Genomic DNA, 24534 nt, shown 5'->3' with positions numbered 1-24534 from the left:
TGGGAACTTTAAATAATGCCAGTGCCTGGACCTCACCCCAGATCTGTTAAATCAGCATCTCTGGGGTGGGGCTCAACATGGACATATTTTTTAAAGCTTCTCAGGTGATTCAAAAGTGCAGTCAGGGTTGAAAACCACCAAATTTAATTATTTCTAGGGTGGTATTTCTGAAAACCTCATAACCCACAGATCTATTAGGTGGTACAAAGACCACAAAGACTCCCTTGCCCAACAACTGTGCCTGCCTGCCATCTGGGCTGTATTAAAATGACACATCAGTAGTGTTCTCTTAAAATCACAGTCCCATTATTTCCTTGTTTATAGCAATGAAATACTAAACAAGAGAGTACCTGAGGTCATGGCCTCCCAGTGGCCCCCAAGCCTCACTCTGAGAACCAGAGCTGAATAGTGCCAGCAGTGAGGGGGTGACTGAGGGGTCCTCACTCTCTCAGAGTTGAGTGTGTGGGAGAGTGGAACAGGCAATGTCCGGGCAGGAAGCAGCCTCAGCTCAGTAACCCGACAAGAGGAAACCTTCACAGTTCAGGCATGATTATCAAACTCTTTGTGCTCTTAAAGGAGAGTAATTATAGGCATGTGAAAAAAGGGAAGCACTCCCTGAGGAACTCTTCCTCACATGCTTCCCAAGAGGCACCAGGGCCATTAAAAATTCCATGATGAAGAGGAAAAACAGCCTGGGAACAGCCAGGAGGCAATACAGCAAATTAATACACCAGCCCTCCTCGGGGAAAGCTGTGATAAAACAGGAAACACTTCTCTCTTCGCAAAATAAAATTATACCATTAATGATAACATAGTCACCACACACACACACACAAATCGTTCTAATGATGGGTGTGAAATTCCCAGGGCTGCCCAGACGCTTTGAAAGAAATCTTTTCCTACTACAAATAAAATGGAACAAGAAAAAGATAAAATTTCCATTCGAAACAGTTTTTAATACAGTCATTCACCTGCCTCTTCCCTGCCACCAACACTCTTTTAACATTCCTTCCTAGACTCCGGGCTTTATTAAATGGTGTCCACGCTGTACAAAGCTGACCATCCAGTTCTGGATCCCATCTCATCCTTCAGCCACACTGGAGCTAGATGGCTCCTTCTCAACTGACCCCTTGCTGGGCAGGGAACCCCTCCCCGCCCCAACTTCAAGGGAGTGAGAGGATGCCCTGAGGGCTCAGGATTTCATCACCCACATTTTCTAAAAATTGCTTAGAGGTCACTTGTGCTAGCCATTTCCCACAGAGCCATGGTTGCCAAACTTTACGAACTAGGCACCCTCACGAATAAAAGATCTGCACACTCTTTATGTATGTAACACATATGAACAAAATTATGTGCTGCTGGATTCTTCTATGTACAATTTAAAACAAAAAACCGTTTTTTTAAGGATCAGATAGTGAATGTAAGTTTAAAAAATGTCTTCCCTTGCCCCAAACAATGCAACTCACTTTACTTCCAGTGTCCTGGGAATGACACCTAGAAGGACAAGGATAAGCTGGCATTGTCCAGACCCTCTCACCTTGTTCTCAGCAATGGTCTAAAGCAATAAGCAATAATTCTCTACAGCAGACTACACCGGAAGCACAGCCCAGACTGCCTTATGTTTCCAAGTCTGGCCACCAGCACCACCAGCAAGAGAACCAAGACAACGATGTGGATAATCAGATACACAAAGAGACAAAAACTGACACCCACTCCAGCCAGGATGAGGCTTCAGAGGCAACAGGAGACCTGAGCGATAAATGCATGGATACTGATCTCAGCACAGCATGGCACGGGGTCTAGGTAACAGACGTAGAGGGAGGACGGCAAAGAATCCGCTTTCTGCATCGGACACAATACGGTGCTAGTCAGAGTCTTCCCAAAGAGTAGCCACAGCCATGATTCCATTGGTATGAAGACAAAAAGCTGAAGGACTGCTTTTCTATGGACTGAAATCTTGGTCTTTCAAGCTTGAGGATCACCACCTCTAAGAAACCCCCCCCTCGGCCTCTTAGAAGCCTCTCTTCTGTGCTTCCTGGCATTCTGGCACACATCTTTTACACATTTGGCGTTCCACGCTGTAGCTATCAATCTCCACACCTGACTTTCTCAAGAGAATGTAAGCTCCTGAGGGTGGTGCCTACACAAAGGGCCTGGGGCCCAGGAGGCAGTCAGCAAGTGCTGAAGGAATGGACGACGGACAAACAGCGTGCTACTGAAGAGAGGGCCTTATGGAAGTAGTTTATTAATCGTCCCACAATTTTCCACAATTCTAGTAACACCATTTGTGAGGGTCTCTCTTTTCAAAAGACTTTTTCCACTGAAACGCCACTTCTCCAATAGAAGGTCTGGTAGTTGGTGGTAGGTTATGGTGCGGAGTTTATTAGTATAGCCCATAGTGAAGTTCTCACTGCATCCATGAAAGTATAATTTCTTGTGCCTGTACCCTAATCTTATGAACACAGCCAATTAAGAACAAATCAGGAAGAAAAAAGAAAAACAAACAAACCAACAACACATCAGAACCTTGGAAAGGAATTCTTTGTGCCACTAGAAATAATAAAAGTTCTATGGTTCAGCCAATTAGCTCCTCTTTTGTGCACAATAACCCTGCTAGGGGATGCTACCATTAAAACCATATTTATTTCCCATGTCACCTAACTCAAGAGAATTTATACTGAGAGGCGTAGGATTCATTCTGACAAACATACCAAATGTCTAGTAAGTGCCAGACACTGTGTTAGGTGCTGAGGATATTATCAGGGAACAAGATAAAACAAGGTCCCTACACTTTGAAGCTTATATCGTAGTGAAAGAGACAGGAGAAAAAGTTGGGGGGGGGGGGTGGAACCCAACAAGCAAATCATTATAGACTGTGATAAAGCTTTAGCAGAAAGAAATCGATGAGTGGAGAGTGATGGAGGTGGCCCCTTTACATAGGATGGTCTGAGAGGTCCTCCCAGAGTTGAGATGAGAAGTAGTCAACCGTGAGAAGAGGCTTAACACGGCAGTCTAGGCAAAGGGAACAAGTGTGAGGCTTCAGAGGCAGAAAAGGGTTGCTATTTGTGACGAACAAAATGGAGCTGAGCTCTCTAGCACAGCTGGACCTCTCCCCCAGGAAGGAGAAAGGAGTATATGAAAGGAAGCTGGATATGCAGGCAGAAGTCAAATTACGCAGAGTTTTGCAGGTCATGGCAAGGACCAGTAATAACATTCTCTGAAGATGGGGCTTTTAGCACAAGAAATATGAAATACAAGTCAGAAGACTTAGGTCACAGTTGAGACATAAATCGTATACTAGCCGTGAGATCACAGGAAAGGTACTTCAATACTGTGCCTCAGTTTCTGCATCTGTAAAACATCTACTGACCTCTAAAGGTTGTTGTAAAGATCAAATTGGATACTATACACAAACATAGTTTATAATTTGAAAAGCATTATAAAAAAGGAAATGGTACTGTCTGGAAGAAAATCGTCGCTAGAAGACTATTACCTGGCAGAGCAGTGCGCTGGTGAACATCTTCGGTGAGAAGCATCAGCCAGAACATCCAAGGAGTAGAGAGGGGAGAGGGGATTAAACTGCAGGGATAAATGAGATTATTTTAGCAAAGCTTACATGAAAAAGATCTGATTCTAAAAGGTGACTTTCTGTTTGATCACTTTGCCCCTTCGACGGTTCGACTCTCTTGCCATATAACAGACACCACTCAATAAAGTTTTAACCACAAATCTAGCATACCTGATCCCAAATACCCCCAAAAAGGCTACTCCTTGGTAAATAACAATTTTTCAAAAACCTCTAATACCTGGTAATTACTTAAATGGCAGAAGATAGCGCTTTCTATATGACATAACAGGAACTTATCTATTGATTATTGGCCCTTGTTCCCAAGAAAACTAGCATGAAACTACCTTTTTCTTTCTTTATCCTGGCCAATGTTTCCAGTAAATAACTGGTTAGCACATACCAGCAGCAGTGTAGTAGAAACAGAACTTGATTAAGAATTAGAATACCTAACACTTAATTTCAGTCTATCACTGAGTTTTCATACATTAAAAATTATATAATCTCTTTTGAGTTTTACTGTCCTCACTTGTACGAAGGGGTGCACTGCTGTCTTACCTATTTTACAGGATTACCGGGGGCATAAATGAAATATTGCTTTCAGTCAGTAATTCCAGTTTCTCTTCTGTAAAACTTCTAATCATCTCAAAAGGTGGTTGTGAGGGTCAAACTTGGATATAATATATAAAAAAAGTACCTTACTTTCCATTTTCTAGCTTTCTTTGGACTTTCCCTAGAATAAATAATGCCCTCCACCCCCAAATTTCAAAACTAAATATATCTTAAGACCAGAAGAACTCTGAATGGTAATTTCAAAAGAACTTAGAAAGAAGCAGGACTTTGGGCAAATCACTTAAATCTTATTTGTAAATAACAGATCTGGACTGGGTGATCAACACAGGTCCTCTTCTGCCTTTAGATCCTCCCCTGCAAACAGTGCTCGGGCTCAGGATCTCCCAAGCTGCAGTCTCTCACCGCCTTAATGACTTCTTTCTCTGCCCACAACCTGCACTGTTATTTACTTAGTATTTTCTTCATATCAATTATTTTTACTCAGCCTGCCCTTACTATGTTTCTAAGGAACAAGTTTGATATGATGATGACATTTTTTCCAATTACAAATGATAACTTAAAATAATTGTATGTCCACACACCATCTAAAAGCATCTCATGAATACACACCAGTTAGGTCTACCCCTGCTCTGGTTCATTTTGAAAGAGTGTCCTCAAGAGGAAGGTTTCAAGTCTAAACTGCACAGCAATTTAATAAGTCCTAAGTGGTCAATACACAAAACAAAAAACACTGAGCAACAGTAAGCCTGAGATTTTTACCTACCAGTCTTTATCTACTTTATAACTAATCAAGATAAAGCAACCTCTCTTCCCCCCAAAAACCAAAAGCTTCAAACGTGAAAGGAAGGCATCGATAGTCACTGTCAGTAATTTTTAAATTATGACCCTTACAAAGGCCTAGATTTGCCAAGGGCCCTCCGCAGGGGTAGCTGGGGAAAAGACTAAGCGACTACGAGGGCACGGCTCTAAGGCCTTGACCCCACTACTTCACTCACAGCAGCTCTACCTTCTTCTGTCTCCTATGTTCAGGCTTCACCATTGTACTTCTCAGCGTAGGATGCTGGTGCTGAACTAAACCATACGCAAATGAGGTTCATTCTGATTTCTTACTGCAAAGTTCAAAACTAAAATAAAAACAGGATTCCTATGAAATATACATTATAAGTAATAAACTGAAAAGCACAGTTGAACCTAAAAAGGGGAATTAGCTATAGTTCTTATCAGTGAATATCAGAAAATTTTAGAAAACAGTCCTCTATAAGAAATCAGAATAACGCAGGGAACGGGAACCTTACCTCATGCGCACAAGCAGAAATGTGAGGAAAATCAGAAGCCAATGCTTTATTCTTTCTAAAGAAAAGGAAATCAAATGATAAACTAAAGATGACAAAGAAAAGCAATCTTACCTGGTTTCGTTCTCTTTTCCCAGCTGACGGTAACCAGAAACTAAAGAGAGGGAGAGAACAACAGGAAAGAAAATAAAAGAAGTGGTTGGAAATTATAGAGGAGGAGAAGAAAAAAGGACTCTGGCATAACAAAGTGAAGACACAGAAAGAACTGGGGAAAAGAAGGAACTGTAGAAAAGAAAAGACATGGTAGACGTGCACAAACTTCTTGTGAAAAATAACTCTTCAAAGGAAAAAGTCTTGTAATGAAATGTGAAATCCTGGACCCTCTAAAAACAAACTCAAGATTATGGTGTGACACCATAATCTCAGCTGTGTGGTGACAAGAGGATCCCCAAATTCAACAAGAACGCAAACCATACCCATATCTTGCCTATTTTGTTAATTACGAATTCGACCAGGCTAATGAGTGTAGGATCGTAACTAGACACTGACTTTCAAGTGTGTAGGAGACAAACAGCCAATCACGTTAGGGGACAAGGTTGTCATAAGAAAGGGAGGAATCATTTTCCTATAGCTGCACACAGGCTTTCCAGCTGCACTTACCACAGCAGTTAAGACAAAAGAGATTTCTATTTCTCTAGATAGAGGTCTAAACATGGGAAAAGCATAGGAGAGTATACAGGCAATCACCCATTTTGAAGAAAAGAATTTTAAGAGACAGAAAAATCAGCTTAAAATGTAACATCTCGGAGGGGTGCTTGGGTGGCTCAGTTAGTTGAGCGTCTGACTCTTGGTTTCGGCTCAAGTCATGATCTCACGGTTCATGAGTTTGAGCTCCTCATCAGGCTCTATGCTGATAGTGCGGAGTCTGGGATTCTCGGTCTCCCTCTCTCTCTCTGCCCCTCCCCTGCTTTCTCCTTCTCTCCCCCTCTCAAAACTAAATAAATAAACATTTAAAAAATAGATTAAAAAAAAATAACATCCTGGAAAGAAAGAAGTAAAACTATCACCGTTTGCAGATGACATGACACCATACACAGAAAACCCTAAGGACTCCACCAAAAAACTGTTAGAACTAATAAATGAGTCCAAAGAAGCTGCAGGATACAAAATCAATATGCAGAAATCTGTTGTGTTTCTCTACACTAATAATGAACTATCAGAAAGAGAAATGAGAAAACAGTCTCATTTACAATTACATCAGAAAGAATAAAATACCCAGGACTAAATTTAATCAAGGAGGTGAAAGCCCTGTACACTGAAAACTCTAAGACACTGAGGAAAGAAACTGAAGACAACTAAATGGAAAGATACTCTGTGCTCATGGACGGGAAGGATTAACATTTTAAAATGTCCATACTACCTAAAGCAACATACAGATTCAAATTCCAATGGCATACTTCATTGAACTAGAACAAATAATTCTAAAGTTTGTATGGAACCACAAAAGACCCTGAATACCCACAGCAATCTTAAGAAAAAAGAACGAAACTGGAGGCATCACACTTCTTCATTTCAAACTATACTACAAAGCTATAATGACCAAAATAGTATGGTATGAGCATAAAAACAGACAAATAGACTAATGGAACAGAATAAACAGCCCTGAAATAAACTCACATATAGATGGTCAATTCATTTATGACAAAGGAGGCAAGAATATACAGTGGGGAAAAGACAGTCTCCTCAATAAACGATGTTGGGAAAACTGGCCACGACATACAAAGGAAGAAAACTAGACCGCTATCTTACACAATACACAAAAATTAATTTAACATGGATTAAGAATTTAATGTAGGACTTGAAAGCATAAAATTCCTAGAAGTAAACATAGGTGGTAAGCTCCTTGACATGGGTCTCTTCTGATTATTATTTTTTTTATTTTTTGGATCTGAGTCCAAAGGCAAGGAAAACAAAAATAAAAATAAACAAATGCGACATCAAACTAAAAAGCTTTTGTGCAGCAAAGGACACCATCAATAAAACCAAAAGACAACCTACTGAATGGGAGAAGATACTGAAAACCGTATATCCAATAAAGAATATCCAAAATATATAAAGAACTCATATAACTCAACAACAAAAAAACCCCAAACAATCCCATTAAAAAATGGGCAGAGGAGAGTGTCCAACTCTTGGTTTTGGCTCAGGTCATGGTCTCACGGTTCACGGGATTAAGCTCCACATTGGGCTCTGGACTGACAGCATGGAGGCTGCTTGGGATACTCTCTTTATCTCTCTCCCTCTCTGCCCCTCCCCCACTCATGCATGCCCTCTTTTTCTCAAAATAAATAAAATTAAATAAAAAATAAAAATAAATAAGAAGAAAAAAAAAAAAAACGGGCAGAGGATGTGAACAGACATTTCTCCAAAGACATACAGGCCAATAGGCACATGAAAAGATGCTCTATATCACTCATTATCAAAGAAATGAAAATCAAGACCACAATGAGGTATCACCTCACCTGTCAGAATGGCTATTATCAACAAAACAAATAACAAGTGCTGGAAAGGATGCAGAAAAAAGGGAATCCTTGTACACTGTTTGTGGGAAGTCAACTGGCACAGACACTGTGGAAAACAGTATAGAGATTCCTCAAAAAACTAAAAATAGAACTACCATATGATCCAGCTATTCCACTTCTGGGTATTTATCCAAAGAATATGAGAACACTAACTTGAAAAGATATATACACCTCTATGTCCACTGCAGCATTATTTACAACGGCCAAGGTATGGAAACAACCTAAGTGTTCATCAATGGATGAACAGATAAAGAACATGTGGTGTATACATAAATACACACATACACAATGGGGTACTACTCAGCCATAAAAAGGAAGGAAATCTTGCCATTTGTGACAACATGGACGAACCTTGAGGGATTAGGTTAAATGAGTAAATCAGAGAAAGACAAACACTGTATGATATCACTTTTATGTGGAATCTAAAGACAAAATGAATGAATAAAACGAAACAAAACAAATTCATAGATATAGGGAATGGTAGTTACCAAGGGGAAGGGGGTTAAGGGGTGGGTGAAAGGGCTCTATTTTATGCTGATGAATGGTACCTAGATTTATGGTGATGATCACTTTGTAGCAGATACAAATACTGAATTATGATGGTGTATTCCTGAAACTTATGTAATGCTATATACCAACTTTACCTCAATGTAAATTCATTCATTCATTAATTAAAAAAAACAACATCCTAACTGGAGGCTACTTTTATAATGCAGCACTGTACATACAAACAGCAAAGAAAGAAAAACTAGTCTCGGAAGGAAAAAAATCACTCTCGTGGGTTTGGGGTGTTAGCCATGTTAACCGTGGTAAAGCACAAATCTTTAAGATCTTCTCATTCAGCTTTAAAGCCCAATTTCTAGGTTCCTCCATAAAACTTCCCTCTACCTCCTCCAAGGAACAGGCTGGGATAATAAGTAAATATATAAGCAGCACTTACTCTTTCTGCCGAGGGTCACTAATAATGTGGCCTATCCTCTCAGTACCCAGAGTACTTATGCTGGTCTCCTGAAAAGGCAAGGAAGACGAGTGTCATCTAACCACAGAAATAAAGTATGATCTGCCATCAGGCTCACACTTTCCCACAACTGTGCCAGCAACCTCAAAGGCACATGTCAAATGTCAATCTTAAAATCTAACAGCAAGTTTACTTCTTTTTATGGGAATCTATCTTAAAAAGTGTTACATGTGATCCTGGCCTTATTTTTCCCAGTGTTCCAAAAAAGTCATTATAAACCTTGTTTACTATATGTTTTAATACAGCGAGTTTTAAAGTATATGGAAATAGCACACTTAAAAAAAGAAGTCCAACAGCAGCCAATTTTTAATAGGCTAGCACACCAAGCTTCTAGGCAAGTATGATTATAGCCCCAATAGCCTTCATAATGGGAAATCTACCCAGGCCTTACTGGTAACACCTACAATCTGGTGAGTAACGCATACATGTTAAAGGAATTTTAGAACTTACAAAAATTGCTACCGTGCCTTTTGTCTGTTAAGCATCATCTCTTAAAGTAAAATAGTTTGTATAAATTGGTTCTTAAATTTAGGTTTCTCAAGACTGTAATATGAAAGCTTACCCATAACACCAAAAGCAATTCAGAAACTAATCATCTCCAAAAAATTGGAAAATGACAGAAGGCACTCACCCTTCATTTAACTTGAGTATATTTACAATGAATGTCACCACAGTACCTGGGGAAGGGTACCAATGATACACAAATAAGAGGTACCCACATATGAGTAAGTGTGAAGATGAGAACGCATAAGTCATGGGCATGACTGTCAAGAATGTGAAGCCTGTTATTCAAACACATTTGTTTCTGGGAAAACATTATGATCGCTTTTCATTTATGTGGATCGCTAGTTCATTTGTGTGGACTAGCCCAAAATATTAGGGTATGCATTTTAGCAGAACTGACTCTAGAAAAATTAATTTGAGGTCAGATTCTGGGTGGGAGTGGAGCTAAATGAAAAGGTTTCACATAGTGTATTCTTCACATTTTTCCTCCCTTAGGCACGTGCCTCCTGGTCACAGACACAGCCATAGTAGTGGGGCCAACAGAAAAGATGGGTGAAAAATGAGCTATTTGTTACTGCAGAAAAATTATTAACTTAAAGTGCCGTAATGTTTAAATTTACAGTTTATTACTGTGTAAATTACAAGCAGTACTTTGCGTAATTAGCAGCTCGCTGGCAGGGAGCGGTGAATGAAACTCATTATTTATGATTATAATTTAGAAAAAGAGAAGAGAGGTGGGGGAGGGGGAGGGGGGGCAGAACAGTGACCTCTGCTAGAAATGACAAATATCCCTTTAAGGTGATGAAGATGAATGAAACAAGTAAATATTATCCTATTCATCTGAAATTCTTGGAGGCACGTCCAACAGGCCCTAGAGTTTCCTTCTAGGCAAACTAAAGGGAGCCTTCAAGACGAAATGATTTACTTCCACAAAAGAGGAAGGCTCTTATTTTACAGGAGATGAAACAAAATAAGGCAGACAGTAAGGAGAACATTACCCTTCCAGCCTAACTAATAAAAAGTAAAACCATCTCTCTGTCCCCTACTCCCAACCTCCTGCCTCCCTCTACCTCATGCACTCCTACCCTGTTAGCTGGCCCATTAAGTAAGAATAAGCTCCCAGGATAGCAAAAGCAGCGTTTTATTTTCTGTAAAATAAATGAGCCAAAAGAAGAAGGTATAATTCTTCCAATAATCAAATGTCTTTCTAATGAGAGATCTGAAATTAAATTTAAAGATAAAAAATCTGAGTTCATCTGGAAATAAATAGCTTCATTCCTTTTACATAGCTAAAATCTCAGAAAACAACTCCCTATTTCCACTACAAAACAGTAGCTCCCTAAGGGTAGCCAGGCTATGGCTGTGATCACTATATACCGGGCCTGGCACAGAGCCTGACACATAGTAGGCATTCTAATTGCATGTGCAGTGAATGCAGTAATGCTCTGAAATGCCTCTCACTTGCTCGCTCTTAGCCCACCACCATCTTCTCTAACAGGGTATGAGCCCCAGTCTTAACCTACTTTCAATCTCAAAGCTAGAGTAAAAAATGAATTTAAAAAAAAATTTTAAATTTGAATTTAAAAAGATAAAACAAAAGTACAGCTGGGTTCAATTCTCTATTCTGCCACTTCTGTCTAGGTAGTATCAGGTAGAAGGCAATACCTTCTCGGTGCCCAGTGCCCAGTATAGTCCCTGGCAAGGACAGAACTGAATAAAGGTAGATATCCCTTCCTTGTGGCCAAGGAGCTTTTAAAAATTGAGAACAGGTTTTCTTTCAGGTTTTTTGGTTTTTTTTTTAATGAATTCTAGAATAAAAGACCAAAGTTAGGATAGAAGAAGCATTCATGAATTCAGGAGGAGTTATAAAGAAGCCAAGACTATTTTAACTTCCATAATATAATAATATAAGATTAATCAAAAGAGGAGAAGAGACAAGATCAGGCCTATAGATTTACAGATAAACTGTCATGACAGTGTTTGCTCTGTCAAAATTTCTGTATGAATTAAGCTTCATCTCTTATGTGTGTATCCATTCACATCCTACATAAGGTTCTCTCTCGTGAACTTGCGAAAGATTCCAGTTGGCTTGATTTACTCCAGGGAGTACCACAGCACCTCTGATTAGCAACAGGGTACACAAATCCTGTAGGGAATACTATCCTCCCAGTGAGCCCAGTAGACAGTGAGAGCTGTCACCTTCCCAACAAGCCTTCTTCGGCCCTTTCTGAGGCATCGAGCTGCAGCTCCAGGCAGACGATTCAAGCGAGCATGATATCCTAAAAAACAGAAGAAAGCCCTCAGAAACCGAATGCAGAAGATTCATTAGCAATGATGTGCTTCTAGCACACTACAGGCCTTCCTCCCAGGATCTTACTAGACTGACCCTAAAGCTCGTATCACTAGGCTATCCTCCAAGGATTTATTATTCCCACGTGTTTGTGGTATGATCTTAGGCGTGTCATTTACCTCTGACTTAGGCATCCTCACCTGTAAAGGAGGGATAATCACTGGCTCAATCCTGTCTCACAGAGCTCATTTGAAGACTCCATGAAACAGCACATGGAAGATACTTTATAAACCAAAAACACTACACAAATAGAAGACATTATCAATAATTTCTAATTATAAATTAAATGCCAGTTATTATCTCAAAAACACTTTATGCCATAAAATAACAGTAAAAATAGCCTGTATAGTAAAATCTCATTTTTCTAATTACTGCATGCGTTCCACACCCAAAAAACACAACTGGAAGAGTCCACACCAAAATGTTATCTTGACACTGTCTCTGGGAATGGAATTACAGGCCATCTTAAGTTGTTCTCCCTATTCCTCTTTGTGTGTATTTTAAGTGGTCCATAAAGAACTTTCAGAAATGGTCACTGAAATATTTGATGGAAGTTGTTAAGGTAGCAAATGTGTGCCTAAGCCCAGCAGTAATCTTTACCAAGAGCCCACTATTTTGAGAAGGACTTTCAATCACCCAAATTCATCTTAACAAATTGCTATAGGAGTTTATAGCTCTGAGCATAATTCTAATCACCAACAGATGCCCAACTATTACCTGATAACAGATTCCTGGGAATCTTAGAATCATAAATTTATAGAACTAAAAGAAACCTCTGAAACAGTCTGTTCAATATCACAGTGTTTTAAATAATGACCCTGAAGTCCCAAAGAAATGAAGTGATTCTGTCATAGTAACGGAGCTAGGAAGACAGTACCAGACAGTATTATCACCACAGTTCCTTCTCCCTTCCCTGGGCTCTTCCCACTCTACCTCGCTGCATCAGAAGAAAAGGGAAAGCAAAGAGAAAGGATGTATTTGTGTGAAAGCCCACAATAATAAAATAATTTAAGGAAATATTTTTAAACCATCCAATTAAAAAATGTCATTATACCTTGTCTGTGAATGTTCTTACTGAAATCTGTTCTCTTCCAAGATCCAATACTTCAGGCTCCCACTGAGCACTCCATAGCTCATCGGTTTCACAGCAGGTAAGCAGCAGTGACACGCTGCTAGGCTTCCTAAATCTGGCACAAATGGCAATAGCAAGCTGAAGGAATGCCCTGCTAATAGATATCCCAAGAGTCTCCACGGGTTGGATTTATGTACGAATGGAGAACCTCAAGTTTTAAGACTCACCCTTGAATCTTCTAGAAAAATCCCTGGACTAGCTCCAAAACTCAGATAGTTAATACATGCTTAGAGGCATGAATATGCTTGCCATGATGATTCTCCCCAAAGAGAACCATAAAAGTGTGAAGTATAGTTTGGTCTCCTCAGAACTTACCTCTTTGAGCTGGTCGAGAAGGTAAAAGGAATGTGGAATCGGAAAGTTTATCCAGTCCAGAATCCATTCTTTCTACTTCAGAGCAACGATCAGGAGCCCACTTGGGCAGAAGATTAGGGACAGTGAATCCTGGGACACATTCTCCCTCATAGAACCAATCGCTTTGCTCATCATCCCCTAAAGTAAAGAGATCATAAGTTGGAATTTTAACATGCTCTATGGAAAACCAAATGCAAGGATTTCTCAGAACTATAGATTTGATGATACCTTTTAAATAATGTCAAAGTACAAAAAACTGTTTTGAACTTTCTTCTTGATCCATATTATGATGGAAACTAGAGTACCAAACTAGTTTCACGTAAATGAAATACTGCATTACACTGGACTACTTTTGATAGTAAAAAACTAATAAAGCTACCATTTACTAAACCCTTACCACCCTATGAGGGTCCAAGCTACAAATCTGCAAGCATGTTATCTCTTCTAAACCCTACACTAATTCCAACTTATAAATAAGGCAACTAAAGCGAGAGAAGGCAAGGTCAAGTTAGTAAATGACGAAACCAAGATCTGAACCCAAAGCGTGACTAACTCCAAAGCCTTTAACACAAAAATAAATTGCCTCCTATGTACCATTCTGTGGTGTAAATGAACTTGGGAGTTCAAAGCCCACAAATGTTTCTTAATTCAAAACTAGCTACTCCTGAGGTATTACATTTGCATTTCTCATAGTAGGTTAACAAAAAATGTATACCCATACCTCATTTCTTCCTTGATACCCTGACATTAATGGGACAGAAAATCATCTTGACACTAGCAATCCAAGTAACCAGGAAAAAAGTAACCACAGAGACAAGCAATATAACCTCCCAAGATCTGTCAAGAAGTTATACCATTCAACCAAGGCCAAACTCGTCATTAGTGACAAAGTCAAGACTAGACCCATATAGCCAGACTCTTAGTTCAAACCTCTTTCTACTGGCTACAATGACAGCGTCTCAGTTTGCAAGAGACCTTGTTCCCACCCACAAAGAGTAGTAAGACTGATAACTTCATGTCTGCCATCCCATACTCCTTTCAAAATACCAAGGATGAAGGGATTCATGACAAGAACATCTAAAGTGTTCATAATGCCTTCATTCTCTAATGTGTGCCAGATCCCACGGAAACTGCTCAGGCCATGTTAAGCACATGAAGTATCAGATTCATGGGCCACTTACATCCATGGTAATGATAACTCTTAACTCATTGTGGAGATCTCTAAAAGGGAAAATGAAAATGCTCATAAAGAAGTTACTCAAAGTGTTCCCTTATAAAAACATACCATCAATGGCTATTTCTCCAGAACAGTGGCCCTCAACCTTCAACGTACATCAGAACGACCAAAAACGGTTGTTAGAACACAGACTGCTGGGTCCTATCCCCAAAGTTTCTGATTCTGGTCCAAGCAGGATCAAAAATTTGCATTTCTAACAAGTTCCCTAGTGATGCTGCGCTGACTTCAGGACATTTTGAGAACTACTACTCTAAAAGCATCTTACGAAACCAGGTGCATAGATGGATTAAAGATAGGCATTAGAATTAACAATGATTAGTTTCTCTGCATGTCAATACATTAATTCCTTTCTTATTCATAGACACTCCTTAAGCCATTTATTAAAACAGTATATTTAGCTAAGATGATATTTTCTGATGGCAAATGGCATCCCATAATGGCATTTTTTTTTGATACTCAAGCATTCACTCAAGATTTTTGACAATACGAAAAGGGCTTCACTGAACCAAAGGAAACCTTGTGAAATCATTTAGACCAGTAGTCCCCTACCCTGGGCTCCTGTGGATGCACGATGCAGCAGCTCCCCAGAAGAGTACTGCCGGAGAATAAGGAAGAGGCTGATGGGTCAGGTTCCAGAATTCCTGCTCCTCTAGAATCACGCTTTAACCAGAACAGGTTATCTGTTTCATAATCTGAGGTTCTATGTATAATTCTGTTTGAGGGAGAAAGAGGAGAATTTTCCCCTTTTCTGAGTTTCACAATACCCATTTATTAAGAGCTACTATATGCCACGCAATGTGTTACCTACTATAGTTGCAAATAATAAAAAAAATTTGTACCTTGAGAAAGCTTCAATGGAAAAGGCACACATCTATGAATAATGTCATACGGTAAGCGGTAAGAAAGTACAGGGAAAGAAAGAGCAAGGGTTGGTTCTAGAAGATGATGCCTGCACAGACTGTGACATCCAGCCAGATTCCCTCCAGGAAAGGCACACACACTTAAATGCAGTAATGGAGACTTCAATAAGGTGACTATTTACGAAGGAGTAGATAGTATTAAGAGGAACCAATAAGGGATGGTGAAGCACCCTGGAGCCAGCCCGGCAGGAAGTCTTTACCTTTCCTAGACCTGAAGCAGCAAGGAGAGAGAATGGTTACTAGAGACCAGAGAGAAAGCTTAGGTTACAGAAGACTGCCAACAGGGGTGGTGGCCTTTGGCAGAGGAACACCACCACTGCCAACCAGCAGTCCAACAGAAAGGGAGCCCGAGAAAGCTACAATCCAAAGTCGCAGACTGTATTACTGTCTCCAACTATTCGCTACCTCCCTGTGATAACACACATCCATGCCTTCTGCCTTTACCCACAGAATTCCAGAGCCTTCCCCTTCAGGCAGAGCATACTTCCTCCTCCCACTGACATAAGGCTTGTCATATAACTCACTTGGGGTAGTAGAACATTAGCAGATGTGATCCAAGCAAAAGCTTTTTTAAATATGGCTTGGTCGCCAAGCTCTGGTTTGGTCACTTAGCATTCATGTCTTCCACCAGGAAAAGTCCATGCCAAGAACAGTCATTGCTCTTCCAGCAGAGGTCCCAGGACAGGATACACTGAGTAGATAGATACAAACCTAACTTAAAGCCTGGAGACCAGCTGAGCCCAGGTTAGATCAGCTGAGCCTGAGCCAACAAGCAGCCCCATAGCAAGAAATAAATGAGGTAAACCCCTGAAATTCTGGGGCTGTTAAACAGTATTACCATAATAAAAACTTAACAAAATACACTCAGTCTCATTCACCTTCCTCCCTCCAATCTTCTGCTAATGCCTCCTATTGGCCAAATCCAATAAGAAATTGAGGGAAAAAAAACAACCCACTGACATAGTCCATAAATATGCCCTGGAGGGGCAAAACGAAAATTGTCTAGGTGGATGACCAACCGGTCAAGAAAAGGTGAGGATGAGATTTCTGGCAGAGACACCAGCATAAACAAAGACATGGAAGCAGGAAATGACATAGCTTTGTGCTGAGAACTCTAAGTATCCAAATATCACCAGAATGCATGAAGCTGAAGCAGAGATAGACAGGAAAGCTAGGGCTATAGAATATTCTAAAATATTCCACGATAAAGCAAGGAATGCTTATTAGTAAAAAGGTTTTCTGAAGGCCTGAAACTTAATCTGTCATAACAGGTCCACACTTTCTTACACCTCTGTATAATTATATATCATAATCTTTAAGAGACACATTATGATACTTCACAGAACAGTATAAAAGCAAAGAAAAAGAGCAAAATTTGTATACACTAGCTCATTCAAGCAAAGACAAAAGAATCAAGACCCTAGTTGCACCCAATCTGGGAGTATATACACACAGCCTCTAATGACACCTAGCTCCCTCAGAATCCGAAAGGGACAGAAATGTATTCACAATAACCTCCATTACAATAAGAAGCTCAGCAACCCCATCCACGCCCACAACTCTGAGGTATGGGGGAGATAACCTCCCGCAATCTCTTTCCAAAATCAGAACTCGGATCCGGAGTCTCATGGTCCCAGGATCTCTTCTGGATCAGCCTAGACATGTAGCCATTGTGTTGTTGTCCTTTGATCACTTAACCCTTGAAGAAAAATCACTGGATCCCAGAGCTAGAAGGGACTTTAGAGAGCTACAAATCCCTTATTTAGATGAAGAGAATTACAGTCCAAAGGAGCTATATGAAACTCTTATTGGAACATAGTTAGTATGGTCCTAAGCAAGTGTACCCGATAAAAACAAAGTCTCAAATGACTGTTTAAGTTGTAAAAATAAAGAACTGGTAATTAAATTATACCAGTCTTATCCACAGTGTTCTATACTGAATTTCAGAAGTCTTAACATTAGAAAGAAGATGTTTTCTAGAATATATTCATCTAGAACACTATGATCATTTATAAACAAGGTTATAAAAATAAACTCTTCCTATGTAAAAATAAGAATGTCTTAATATCCAATGAAGGAGCTAATACAGAAGGATATTTTTTGGTTCTAATTAAAAGCAACTTCCAAAAGTCCTATCCTTGACACTATCCCCCTAATCCGCTATCCCCCTAATCAATGATTCTCAAAGTCTAAACTACCTGCATGAAAATCACTGCAGGTACTTGTGAAAAATTCAGATTCCAAAAGCCAAATCTAACTAGATCTATTTGATTTGTAGGACCTCCGAATGTGCAGTTTTAACAGTTCACCAGGTGGCTCTTATATGCCTTAAAGTTTGAGAACCGCTGCCATAGACAACCACCATATTCTCAGCGACGTATTCCTATAATCATTCGAATCTTCCCAGAAATACTCAACCAACATCCCAAAGCTGGGATCAAGATTACCTTGCCGTCCTTCATCATTGGTAAAGAGCCCTGTGTCACTGCTGCTACACACACTGCTGGTTTCACTGAAAAGAGACAAACACAAGAGAACACATCAGATCCCGTCAAAACCAAAGCAGCGTCCATTCTTCAGGTTTTCAAATCAAAACATCCCGTTTGCCTAATTTCACTCCGGCTCATTAGCCAATCAGAAATTAAATTTCATAATTAAGCCACAGAGGAAAGCTTATTTTCCTGTAAAACAAAACCTAGGGAAACTTCCAAAACTTACACTTCTATTTCAAAATACTTAAAAAATACCAAAAGTCACTTTGTTAGGTTAGCACTGGAGAGTTATTTAGTGGGGCACCTGGGTGGCTCGGTCGGTTAAAGGTCCAACTCTTGATTTTGCCTCAGGTCATGATCTCACAGTTCGTGGGATAGAGTCCACGTCAGGCCTTGTGCTGACAGTGCTGACAGCACGGAGCCTGCCTGGGACTCTCTCTCCCCTCTCTTTCTCTGCCCTTCCCCCACTCACTCTCTCAAAATAAACAAACTTAAAAAAAAAAAAAACTTATTTATTAAGGCTCACAAAACTAATCTCAACTTGGTTGGATGTATTAAACAACACAAATTTACCAATGATTTTTTTTTTAAATACTGTTAACTCTCGGTTTCAAATGAAACTGTCCAACTCTAAGACACGTAGCATCTCTCAAGTTTTGTTCCCATTTACAAAGCGGCAAACAAAAATCCATGAACAGGAAAAAAGTCAGTACGACCAAAGTTACATTTTCTAAATTTAATGTCTTCCCGATATGAAGTGGACACAACAAAATTCATTCTCAAAACAGAAGGTTAAAAATAAAAAGGTATAGGGGCGCCTGGGTGGCTCAGTCGGTTGGGCGTCCGACTTCAGCTCAGGTCACGATCTCGCAGTCCGTGAGTTCGAGCCCCGCGTCAGGCTCTGGGCTGATGGCTCAGAGCCTGGAGCCTGTTTCCGATTCTGTGTCTCCCTCTCTCTCTGCCCCTCCCCCGTTCATGCTCTGTCTCTCTCTGTCTCAAAAATAAATAAACGTCAGGGGCGCCTGGGTGGCGCAGTCGGTTAAGCGTCCGACTTCAGCCAAGTCACGATCTCGCGGTCCGTGAGTTCGAGCCCCGCGTCAGGCTCTGGGCTGATGGCTCAGAGCCTGGAGCCTGTTTCCGATTCTGTGTCTCCCTCTCTCTCTGCCCCTCCCCCGTTCATGCTCTGTCTCTCTCGGTCCCAAAAATAAATAAACGTTGAAAAAAAAAATTAAAAAAAAAAATAAACGTCAAAAAAAAATTTTTTTAAATAAATAAAAAGGTATAAACAAACTCCATTTGAAGCCAATGAAATACAACTTTTGCTCTGTAGACTTCTGTTCAATTTGCTTCATTTTCTGAGCTATTACTAACAATTGATTCTGCCTCTTCTGATGCTGCAATGTCTTGGGCCTAATCTCCATTAAATTTGATCTGGTTCAGGAAAAATTTCCCTATTCTTTACAATTTTAGCTATTCCCTTGATTGGGAGTGTTTCCTTCCAAACTCGCCACTTTTTTTCACCTACTCTAAAAGATGGAAGGAACCAGAGCAAGGAAGAAACATTCTTATCATACTGCAAAAGCAATAGGCTTGGCAAAATCCCAGTCTACATTTCTGGATCAAAAATGTGAAAATATTTTGTATTTTTGCAACATGTCCAAATATCTTGCCAACACGAAATCCTTAAACTGCTGATTAAATTAAGTAGCTGTGCTCTTTCCTCGCTTAAGTTTATCTCTGAAGAGATCCAAGAAATTTGCTGCAGCAAGAGCCAATAAAACATAACTCGATTTATTTAAACGTTCTTTCATTTTCTTTTCTTCTGTACTGATAAGTGAGAACTTTCTCGGGTGTTGTCGTAAGAAATGTGTCACAAAACTATACTACTGGATTCTGATGGATTTAGAATCTTCAAGGAGCTCTGCGGGTAAAACCAGAGGCCATCCTCCCTGAGCATTGCACCCTTCCTACTTCTGAGTTCAAGGAACTGTGCCTGCTGAACTTCATGGTGCTACTTTTGTATTTTTAGCAAATTCCTAAGAACATCAGTGGTCTAACTCCCTTGAGTTCTACTACACAGTCTCTCATATTGCCACTTTATTATCCTCATCTGGCCTCAAAGATAGACCAAATTTGATATTATTTTAACTCCTCTTCACAGTAAGCAGGCCTTAAAAAAAGCACATTAAGCTATAGAATAGATACGCTATCCCATCAGCACGTTATATATACTTTATTAGTTTGCAGTATCACTAACTGAGATTTAGGGGTCAGCATATGACAGCCTGCACCTATTTTAGCCTGTGAGCTAAGAATGGTTTTTACAGCAAAAAAAGAAATCAAAAGAAGAATTTTGTGACACGTGGGAATGATATGAAATTCAAATTTCAGTGTCCATAAGTAAAGTTTTATTGGAACAGAGCCACAGTTATTCATTTACATATCATCGATGGCTGCTTTCACACCACAACTTCAAAGCTGAGTGGTGGCAACACAGAACATATCACAAGCAAATCCCTAAAATATTTACTATCTGGCTCTTTACAGAGGAAGTTTGCTGATCCCTACTCTACATGTACAAGTTCTACTCTTGAGTATTTACCATTATAAAATTTAAACTGCTTGCTTTATTACAAAATCTATCAATTCTTTTCCCCATTCATTTCCAGCCACCTGTAAGTACTACAAAATACAGTGCTCCCTTGATCCTTTTTTGCACGGATGCCGTTCTCTCCTCGTATTCTAAACCAAGGGGGTAAGCTCAAAGAAATCTGCTGGATCAAGAAAGGTGCTGGTAACCTAAAGCCTTTGTGTCACTGTACCTTTTCTATTTTTGTCGACAGCATTTAAGAGGACTCACGGTTTCTGAAAGAGGCTGGATTAAACATGTCTATAAGCTTTCTGTATATGGTTAATTCGAGGAATGGCAATGATGTTACAGAAATATCACCAGGATTTTAAGACTATGATCAAGGGAGATAAGTATTTTCTTCACAGAGAAAATAGTTTGTCTTACAGCATGGTTATGACATAAAAGTATCACCAGTCTACTGGTATCTGGAAGTAACTAGTACATTGGATAGCATCTGCTAATTCTATTTATTCCTTCAGAAGAACTTACACTGTGGAAATCTAATCATACGTAAGAAATTGTTAGCATGATTTGATAAGAAAAAAGACAAAAGTGGGAAATTCGTGGCATATCTGCACATAAACACTATGATACAGCATGCAAAAATGTAGTGCTAGCTAGAAAGTAGAAGCAAGGATTTCCCCTTCCAAATTATAAGACAAAGTTGTCCAGTCCTAAAGACTTCATTCACTCTGGCTCTGAGATCTTCTTCGAAAAAAATCAGCTTAGTGAGATTTAATAGCGATTTAGTCAACTATAAAATGTCAATTTATGGGGTGCCTGGGTGGCCCAATCGGTTAAGCATCCGACTCTTCATTTCGGCTCAGGTCAGGATCTCACAGTTCGTGAGTTCGAGCCCCACATCTGTGCTGATGGTGCAGAGCCTGCTTGGGATTCTGTCTCCCTCTCTCTCTGTCCCTCCCCTACTTGCTCTGTCTCTCTCTCTCTCTCAAAATAAATAAAAATAAACGCTTTTAGAAAATGTTAATTTAGCTAACTAAACAGAATGTTTAATGGTCTATTAAAACTAAGCTACCTTTCAATAAACATAAGTTTCTTTTAGCACCTTTGTAGTTCACAAGGTCAAAAAATTAAAAGGTGACAGAATCCTACATGTTTTTCCTATCTCAAAACTTTCAAACTTGTTTATAACTTTTTTGCCATGAGCCTTTTTACTAGGCAAGGAAAAAAGCTCTGCTCCTGATTTTTGTAAGAAAAAAGTGTGATCCTACCTTTAGTGTCCACTCTACTTGTGGTCCTCTGAAGTTTAGTCAGGAAGACAAAAACTCAGCCTTTGTTAATCTTCAGAAAACTACACAAAACCCACAAAGATAGCAGGTGTGAAATCTCATCTTTTCCTAAAATGGCAGCAACTCCTATAGGCAGCAATGCCTCCTGTCTTTGCTTTGGGAGCTGTTCTGGACTCCCTGTTCTCACATGGTTCTCACCTATAAATAGTTTGCATTAAAAATAAAATCCTCCTAGAATATTTCTAAAATTTCTAAAAATGTATTAACCCTACAAATAATTTATACATCATTCAAAAAATTAGGGCAATTAGTTTCTCACAGCAAAAGGAGGAAAAGCCCCCTCCCCCATTTCTCCTAAACTTCTACTCATTCACTTAGTAAACACTGACTATTTACCATACACCAGAAACCACTCTACCCAGTCCTAAAACTAACAAAGAAATGTCTCAATAACAATATAAAGGTGTACATTTTATAAGAAACCTAGTCTAAACCACGGGAGAAGGATGTGAAAAGGAAGAATGCTTTCCAATGAATAATACTCTGCAAATAAGGGGGTGTGCAAGCCTACAATTTAACCATGTAACACTGAGGAAATCTCCCCATCTTAGAAATCAGAAAACACCTCAAAAGTATTTCTATGTGAGTAAAAACAGTAATAATACATCACACTTCTCTACAGTGGTTGTCCCTAAAAAATGTTCCCACACTGAATTCAGCAGCATAGCCACCATTTTAAATAAGACACAAATAAAATTAAAGCCTGCGTTTTAGACCACCAATTGTATTACCTAATTATTATTATATGTTAGAAAAGAAACCAAACCACATTGAGCTGAAAAAACAGAAGTGTAAAGAAAGTCCCACTAACCTGCAGTTCCAGAGGCTTCCCTCCTCCAACATTGTATTATGAACACTTTGAAACATATGAAAAGGTTGAAAGAAGTTCCAGTTACCACTCACACTCCATCATATCACCTACCGCACGTCACACACTGCCATGAACATTTTGCTTTTTCTGTTTTATCACACATCTATCCCTCTAACCTTCCCTGCTGGGCATCTTGGTAATCCAAGACACTCTTGGTAGACCAGATGATTGGCATCCACTCTCAGAGAAGGAGATTATCACAGGAATCAAGCCCAATAAAACACTATTGATACCCCTCATCCACTTGAATCATTGATTCCAGGGCAAACACTCTGAGCTCAGTATTGTAAACCTTGGTATGAACTTTAAAATGCTTTCATCTGAATTGCTCTTCCTTCCAAGTTCTGAAAATGAACCGTTTGCCCTTTTGAGGAGCAATTAAAGGGTATTTTTTCAAGTTGGCAAAAACTCTCAGTTACAAAGTTTTAAAAACTACAGTATTTTTATTCTATAGAAGAGATCAATGTTTTGGCCTTACTAAGTTCTCTAAATCTGAAACTTACGCTTGTTGGTGAAAGCAAAATCAATCAAGTGAAAACCCCAGATCAGCACCTAGAAACATCAGCAGTAGCTCTCAACTCAAAGCAATTTTACCCCCTTCTCCTCACCCCCACTCCCACCTTGCACCCGTGGGGTCATGTGGCAATGTCTGGAAACATTTTTGTTTGTCAGGACTTGGAGCAGGGGAGGGGGGGTTGGTGTCCTACTGGCATCTACTGGGTAGAGCGTTGCATCCTACAATGCACAGGACAACCCTCACAACAGGTAATCATCTGACTCAAAAATGCCAGTAGTGCCAAAGGGGAGAACCCTCGTCTATAGTGATAAAGTACAGGATGAAGCCGACAGGGCATCTTGTTAAGGAAAACCACTTCAGAGAGGAGGCTGTGCACTTTTGCTGGATAAAGCCGGCCTTCAAGGACAGAGGTCAACATCCCATAGTAGCAACAATGCCATTCTCTTGCCAGGGCCTCAAAGAGCCTGAGGCCTCTGGATCCCAGGAATCACGAGAAGGTAGCTGGACCTTCAGGCCAACTGGTAGAACTGAAACCACTCAAGAGTTGTACAGATCACTCCTCCCTGCCCAGCCCAGGCAGAGAGAGGAGAGAGAGATCCAGGCTGGGAAAGAGGGTAAGATCTTGCTCATTTCAGTCTCCCCAATGCCTAGCACGGCACCCGGCACACAGCAGGCATTCAGCAAATGTTACATACGGAATGAACTCCTTCAGATCAGCTGCTGCTTCCTCTTCTATGGCCTTCATGCCGTATCACTTCACTTCTCTAATACTATTTCCTGCAAGGCTGTTCTGAGGATGTGATGATATGAGGTATGTGATCCCACTTTGTAGACTCTAGAATCTTATACAGAGCCAAAGGATGAAAGATTCAGAAGCTACCTCTAAGGTGCTAATTCTCATATGTCTCCAATATTATTATTTTAGCAAATGATAGTGTTAATTCCCTGACAGTCTTTTTATTAAATAGCAATCTAAATTCTATAGGACTCTCAATTATACTCCAGTAAAGAAAAAACAACATTCTATGGGACTTGAATCTGTTCTCATTTTGAATGGAAAAATAAATGTGGCTTATGAAATCTAATATGTTCTCTATATGGGGCTTCATCCAAGAGAGGGAGACACAGCTCTCAGTAGATATCCAAACCAGAAGTGTCTCAAGAAGGGGTTTGGTACTTGAGTGG

General features: G+C 39.8%; 1 protein-coding gene across 8 annotated transcripts in view; it reads right to left on the bottom strand.

Moving 5' to 3' along the window:
- Window positions 1-24534, bottom strand: part of GPATCH2L (G-patch domain containing 2 like) — a 156394-nt gene that overhangs the window by 40446 nt on the left and 91414 nt on the right. For 6 of the 8 annotated variants that reach the window (XM_045060287.1, XM_045060284.1, XM_019833327.3 and 3 more), the window contains exons 3-8: window positions 17975-18039; window positions 13332-13508; window positions 11734-11813; window positions 8953-9020; window positions 5434-5488; window positions 3494-3579 (exon numbers count right to left, since the gene is read on the bottom strand). In XM_045060287.1, the coding sequence (XP_044916222.1) occupies window positions 3494-3579; window positions 5434-5488; window positions 8953-9020; window positions 11734-11813; window positions 13332-13508; window positions 17975-18039 (531 nt within the window). Of the gene's footprint in view, window positions 1-3493; window positions 3580-5433; window positions 5489-5544; window positions 5585-8952; window positions 9021-11733; window positions 11814-13331; window positions 13509-17974; window positions 18040-24534 lie in introns of all 8 variants that reach the window. The other 2 variants (XM_019833328.3, XM_019833333.3) reach the window with 2 other exon arrangements.

This window comes from Felis catus, chromosome B3 (genome assembly GCF_018350175.1).
Source record: "Felis catus isolate Fca126 chromosome B3, F.catus_Fca126_mat1.0, whole genome shotgun sequence".
Taxonomy (NCBI): domain Eukaryota; kingdom Metazoa; phylum Chordata; class Mammalia; order Carnivora; family Felidae; genus Felis; species Felis catus.
The sequence above is the reverse complement of the archived record's forward strand: the minus strand, read 5'-3'. Positions and strand labels throughout refer to the sequence as shown.